This window comes from Leptodactylus fuscus, chromosome 2 (assembly GCF_031893055.1).
Source record: "Leptodactylus fuscus isolate aLepFus1 chromosome 2, aLepFus1.hap2, whole genome shotgun sequence".
Classification (NCBI taxonomy): domain Eukaryota; kingdom Metazoa; phylum Chordata; class Amphibia; order Anura; family Leptodactylidae; genus Leptodactylus; species Leptodactylus fuscus.
The window spans coordinates 50,967,984-50,974,705 of record NC_134266.1 but is presented as its reverse complement, the minus strand read 5'-3'; the positions used below and the strand labels follow the sequence as shown (position 1 = coordinate 50,974,705).

The window sequence follows — 6,722 nt, the reverse complement described above, 5'->3', positions numbered from 1 at the left end:
TATATATATATATATATATATATATATATATATATATATATACCTGTATATATATATATATATATATATATATATTTCCAGCCATATTCTTTTTTCAATGTCAAAATATTTTGCTTACAGGCATTAGATCACCCATAATTGTAAAGATTGCATAGAAACCAAAATATGAAAAGCAATTCCATTAGATAATAATGAGCAGTTTATTGAATGGATGGATAGATAGATAGATAGATAGATAGATAGATAGATAGATAGATGAATGAGTGAATAGATAGATAGATGATAGATGAATAGATAGATAGATAGATAGATAGATAGATAGATAGATAGATAGATGAATAGATAGATAGATGATAGATTAATGAATAGATAGATAGATAGATAGATGAATGAGTGAATAGATAGATAGATGATAGATGAATAGATAGATAGATAGATAGATAGATAGATGAATGAATAGATAGATAGATGATAGATTAATGAATAGATAGATAGATTCTCTCTGTGATCCAGGCAGAAGGGCAGAGGAGACAAGTGAAGTCATGGCCAGTAGGCTCAGTCATGCACACAGAAATGTACATTGTGCTGGGCAAAGAGACTCAGACAAGAGGACTGGGATCAGAGGAGACAATAGCCCTGACAGTATAATGCTGACACTGGGTGAAAAGCGGGCATTAAGACCTGTGGTTTAGCTTCCTATATAAACCCTGTCGCTGGGTGGTTTAGAGTAGGCAAGTGCCAGATGGATATCCCAGCAGTTCAGACTGAGCAAGGTGAGTCCAGCATCTGAGCAGTCTCTTATAGGGGTAATGGTAACATATAGACTGTTTCTAGTGGAATAATCGACTTGGAGCTCCTTGACCACATTGCCAAAACAGGACAATGAATTAGACTATGGTTTATAGGTTTGAGTATGGCTTCAGACTAGCATGAAGAAAAGGCCGGTAGTAAAGCAACTGCTATGTTTTAAAGGCATAAGGTGGCCGTATACCCTCAATACCTGCTGGTGAATGCTGTACATGGACAGCAGAGCTTATAGTTGTAACTTTTTCACAGTGATCTCTGTAATTATATTATAGAAAACTAATTTTACATGTAAGAGAGAACCATCTGAAAACATAGAGGCACAGGGTAAGGGGGTGTGAGAATATTGTGCCCTTCTGGAGGGAATATTTCTTGCTTTCACTATTACTGATTATATGGCAAGACTTTCCATACCTTTAGTTATTGCTACTTCTAAAACATTCAATGGTAAAAGTTTTGGTTGCTGGAAAATCTGCTGGTTTTGAGACAAATATTAGATATATATTGACATTGTTACAAAGTTGATACATTGAGATCTTTAGAATTTCTTATAATGATGTGGCATCTATGTTGAGGCGGAAGGAGGTTTTTAGATAAAGGTTTTCTTATAGAGACCACCCTGTCCATCTGCTGTAACGGGTATATAAACTTCAGAGATACAAGCAGATGGCAGACTCAACAGCTCATGTGTTATGTTACAGAGGTTTGCCCTGTAGACACTTATCCACAAGCTGTGTCTGATTCCTGAGGCTCTGACCACTGGGCCCTCCAGCAGTCAAGGGATTATTCCACGTCTCCTGTGTGCTCGGTGTGAATATGGCTGTACATGTGTGTGTGACCACGTGTCCATTCCATCATCACTGGAGTAGTGCAATAGAAGTGAATGGAGCATTAGTCTCACATGCACACTATGATTCCATTTTGCAAGAACTCCTTTGACCCCCATTCTCATGATGGCTGGGGGGTCTTAGTGGTTGGATCTCTGGCAAATCTGACTTTTCACCCTTAATAGGAGATAAATTATATTAAAGGGGAAATTCTTCTAATTATTACAAGGCCAGAAAAACCTTTGCCTGGCAGTATCCGCTATATGCTAGCACTGGGAGTGACCGCATTCTGACACCCAGGTCATGTCAGGTTACCTTACAATGTACAGCCTGTCTGACCCGGTGGTGTAAGCTTAGTGACCAGTCATCCATTGTTTAAATGATATCCTTTGTTTTTTTTTCTAGAAGACATCACCTCTGAAAAAATGGCCCAGACCAACCCGCTTACTGTTCCTCTGGGACCCTTTAAGGTATCCAGCGATTGCTTACATGGGATTGTTAGGCGAGATAACAATAACATAGTTATGTAGAAGTCAAATCCAATGCTGAGACTGCATGTAGATTATACTCCTCAGTATCTGTCTTTTATCCTGAACACGTTCCAATGAAGAGATCATGTTATAGAAGAGCATTACCAAAAATGACTAAAAAGAGGGACTTGTGTTTATTTATTGTATTTCTTGTCAGTGACTCAAATAGTTTCTTATGTTTGGCACTGAGAACAAGAAACCATGAGACGAGTGAAACAAAATAACCATTCATCATCCTTATCTGACTTAAGTAGGAAAGAACAACAAAGAAACAGCATGTTAAAGCTTTCACAAATGACATATGTGCATTATTGTAATAACCCAATAGTATGGCTCACCCAACAGGAACATCACATCCCTACAGGCAATGCTAGGGCACTGCTTATGTCCTTAAGAGGACGCGTTGCCTCCCCTAAAGTTTAGGAATTGACCAATGTAGTTGTAAATATTCATCATGTTTCAGCTCAGTCTGAGCTGCAATACCAAGCAAATCCTGAGAATAGGTGTGGCACTGTCCTTGGATGAAAGCAAGACCTTTAATAGGGTTGTGGTCTACAGCAGTTAGGCTGAGATTGGGATCGTGAGGGATGGGCTTATCTAAGGATTTTTAATAAGGGAAATGGACACATAGCTTTAGATGTAGACCAGAACTGGACTATTTTAACATATATCAAATTATTTCTGTATTGTAAACCTATGAATAATGGTCTTAAGGCTGGGCCACACGTTGCGGAAACGCAGCTTTTTTTGCTGCAGATTTTGTTGCGTTTTTTGAGCCAAACCCAGGAGTGGATTGAGCAGAAGATAGAAGTATAAGAACTTCCTATATATTTCCCATTCCTTTTATAGCCATTCTTGGGTTTGGCTCAAAAAACTGCAACAAAATTGGCAACAAAAAAAGCTGTGCTTCCACAACCTGGGACCTTGGCCTAAAAGGGTTTTATGATCCCAGGACAAATTTCGACCATCATCAGATGAGTGGGGTCCTACACCTGGACCCCACACTGTTCACTTGTTCTGAGCAACCTGTACAGATGATGGAACCAGAAGCAGAAGGCTCCGTCCTCTCTATAGCGGCCATGTTGGAGTACTGCAGCTCTATCCTTAAATGGATTCAGAACTCTAGTATTTTTTTTATGGCTTTCAGTGCTGGAGGAAGCCTTGAACAGAGGATGGGTGCAAGCTCTGGGTGTCGAACGGTTACTGATGATCTATTGTGAGGATAGCCTATTAGTATCAAAATTGGACGGGGACCAATATATACCCTTTTATATTTGGAAGGAAGGAAATACTAGTTATCACTAAACATAACAGCCATGCGCTATTCCCATGATATAAGTTAATGTCTCTTACAGATCACAGTATATGATCAAGAAAATTTCCAAGGAAAGAGGATGGAATTCACTGCCTCCTGCGCAAACATCATGGAGTGCGGCTTTGATAACATTAGGTCTCTAAAGGTGGAATGTGGAGCGTAAGTATGGATCTATAGGATTCCCTACTATAAAGTCTGCTTAGGATACCAGTAAATAGTGTGTTAATGGCTTTATTGTTTTTTTGCAGCTGGATTGGATATGAGCACACAAGTTTCTGTGGTCAGCAGTTTGTCCTGGAGAGAGGCGAGTACCCCCGCTGGGATGCCTGGAGTGGCAGCAATGCCTATCACATTGAGCGCCTGATGTCTTTCCGCCCAATCTGTTCTGCTGTAAGTGCAAAAAAGGGCAAACTGTACAAATAGATTTACACTGGAGGAGGGCATGATAAAGAGGACATGCTATGTGATAATGGATGTTTTCTTGAGATTAAAAATATTTCCAAGCTTTGTTTTGTGGATTTCTGCACTTTACATCTGAATTTTCTTTGCAGAACCATAAAGAATCCAAACTGGTCATCTTTGAGAAAGAGAACTTCATTGGAAGACAATGGGAGATTTGCGATGACTATCCTTCTCTGCAAGCAATGGGCTGGGGCAACAACGAAGTTGGATCCATGAAGGTTCAATGTGGCTCGTAAGTATTTGGAAATCATACAAAGGGGTTCTCAGAACTATGACATCAATCACCAGTCCTTAGGATAAGTCGTCATTATCAGATTGGTGGGGTCCAGCAATTGGAACACCACAAATTAGTTAATTGAAGGGGCTGCAGCCTTTAGACAAGTGCTATGCCCTCTTCACTGCTTACGAACTGCAGCGCCTTACCTTGTATAGTGTCTGTGCTTGGTATTGCAGCAGTGCTCCATTCATTTGAATGGAACTGAGCTACAGCCTGGCAGGCAATGTGACCAATACTCGTGATGTCACTGGAGGAAGTGGAGCTCACCCAATCATTGCAAGCCCTTGAAACTCATCGATGTCGGACCTTACTGATCCAATGTGGTTGTTCTATCCTATAGACGGCTCATCAGTACTATAGTCCTGGAAAACCCCTTTAAGGCTGAAGGGCTAAAAATGATTGACTATGGTTTCCTTATTTTGCAGCTGGGTGTCTTACCAATATCCTGGATACCGTGGCTACCAGTACATTTTGGAATGCGACCACCATGGAGGTGAATACAAGCACTGGAGAGAATGGGGATCTCATGCCCAGACCTTCCAGATCCAATCTATCCGACGCATCCAGCAGTAAAGGGCCCAGACTCTCCTGTCACTTACCCTTGCCGTGTTTGCGAGAGGTCACCGTTCACAGGCTTTCTGTGGTGCTACCATTCTCTTTTAATGCTAATCTAGATGATACAGAAACCTTTTATTGTACTGTGAATGCATGTTGGGAAAATTACTTATTAATTGTACCAACTGCGAAAATGGAAAATAAATGTACTTCAGAAAAAACACAAAGATTTCCTTTCGCCTTTGTTTCATTGCAAGAAAAGGTGTATTTTACGCTTGAGAGATCTGACTGTAATATGCGCTGTTGCGACATTGTGTTAAACGCCAGGGTAGTATCTTATTTTTTTCAAAAAACTTGGGACTGGATAATAATGGGGTAATATAATAATAATGATAATAATAATAACTACAGTAACATTTACTATGCAAAAGACTCCACTTACAGTATTAGGCTCCCAGATTCTCAAAGGTCACAGCGAATGGTCAAACAATACAGAAAATGATATTAATGTACCTGGGCACATAAGATGTCTTGCATTAGCCAACCAGCAGGTTCCACCCTTCGCCATTGTACCTTGGCATACTACAAAGAACCCAACCAGCTCACAGTACAGAACATGCAGAGCAAATCTAAGGCGATCCATATATGTATAAGGCTACAGACTATCAAAGGGAATACGTCAGCATAAAATGGCTTAATATTTAACCAAGTTTATATGTTAAACAATTTTTTTTTCAAATTGTATGATTATTTTTCACTAAAGTCACTAAATTCTGAATAATAGACTGACAATTACCAATTCTGTTGGGGTTTTCTTTGCTGCAGAAACCTCATTCATATCACATATAATAAGACAGACAGGATTACAATCAAAGGTAAAACCTATACAGATAATATCACTGACCCACCTTTGCATCTATTACTGTCCTTGCACTGTGTCTCTAGAAAACTCTCCCATAAGTCTCTAGACTATTGCTGTCTGTGAGACTGCTGTAAAGCATATCATTAAAGGAATTCCATCATTAGAATCCCTTTTTGAGCTAATAAGACATCTGAATAGCCTTAAGAAAGGATATTCATCCCCTACTGTTATAATTCTGCTCCACGCCGCCATTCCATTGATATTCCGTTTTTTCCCGGTATGCAAATGGTTCTCCAGACAGCACTGGGGGCGTTCCCCCAGTGCTCAAACAGTACAGGGGGCGTCCCCTGTGCTTCCTGAAGACTCTCTAGCGATGCCTCCATCTTCTTCAGTCGCGATTTTCACAGCGTCCTCCGTGTCTCCATCGCTGGGCCAAGCCGAGCCGAGTCTGCGTTCGGGATAGAAATCCCGTGCATGCTCAGTCGGCTGTGCTACTGGGCTTTGGGCAGGGCCCACTGTGCATGTCTAATCGTCCATTTTACATACCTCCCAACCGTCCCGATTTCCGCGGGACAGTCACGATTTGGGTGACATGTCCCGCGGTCCCGGTTGGAGGGAGGTATGTCCCGATTTCAACTCAGATCTGCGTCCAGAGGACGCAGATCTGAGTTGAACACATATGCGGCTGAAGGAAGGAGCTGACACAGGTCAGCTCCTCGCTTCGCCGCTGCCCGCGTCTCTCCCTGACACATGCGGCTGAAGCGGCTCGCGTGTTCGCTTCGCCGCTGCGTCTCTCTCGCTGACACATGCGGCTGAAGCGAGGAGCTGACCTGTGTCAGCATCTCGCTTCGCTGCTGCCGCCGGCTCCTGGCTTGTAGACGTGATGTGTCAGCGAGAGAGGCGGGCAGAGAGCGGCGAGGGAGCGGAGGAGAAGGTAAGTTTAATGTGGAGGTGGAACGTGAATCTGGGGGCAGATGAAGGAGAGGACGGTATGACAGTGGGGGCAGAGATGGAGAGGACGGCATGACACTGGGGGCAGAGATGTGGGGACATGAATCTGGGGGCAGAGATGGAGGGACATGAATCTGGG

The 6,722-nt window shown here is 42.0% G+C and overlaps 1 protein-coding gene across 1 annotated transcript; it reads left to right on the top strand.

The window, feature by feature from the left end:
- The first annotated feature begins 692 nt into the window (after positions 1-692).
- CRYBA1 (crystallin beta A1) lies at positions 693-4,843 on the top strand. The gene is made up of 6 exons (XM_075263707.1): positions 693-773; positions 2,037-2,101; positions 3,517-3,635; positions 3,725-3,866; positions 4,028-4,170; positions 4,641-4,843. Exons 1-6 carry the CDS (start codon positions 743-745, stop codon positions 4,786-4,788), a joined length of 648 nt encoding a protein of 215 aa, XP_075119808.1. The 5' UTR covers positions 693-742; the 3' UTR covers positions 4,789-4,843.
- The last annotated feature ends 1,879 nt before the right edge of the window (positions 4,844-6,722 follow it).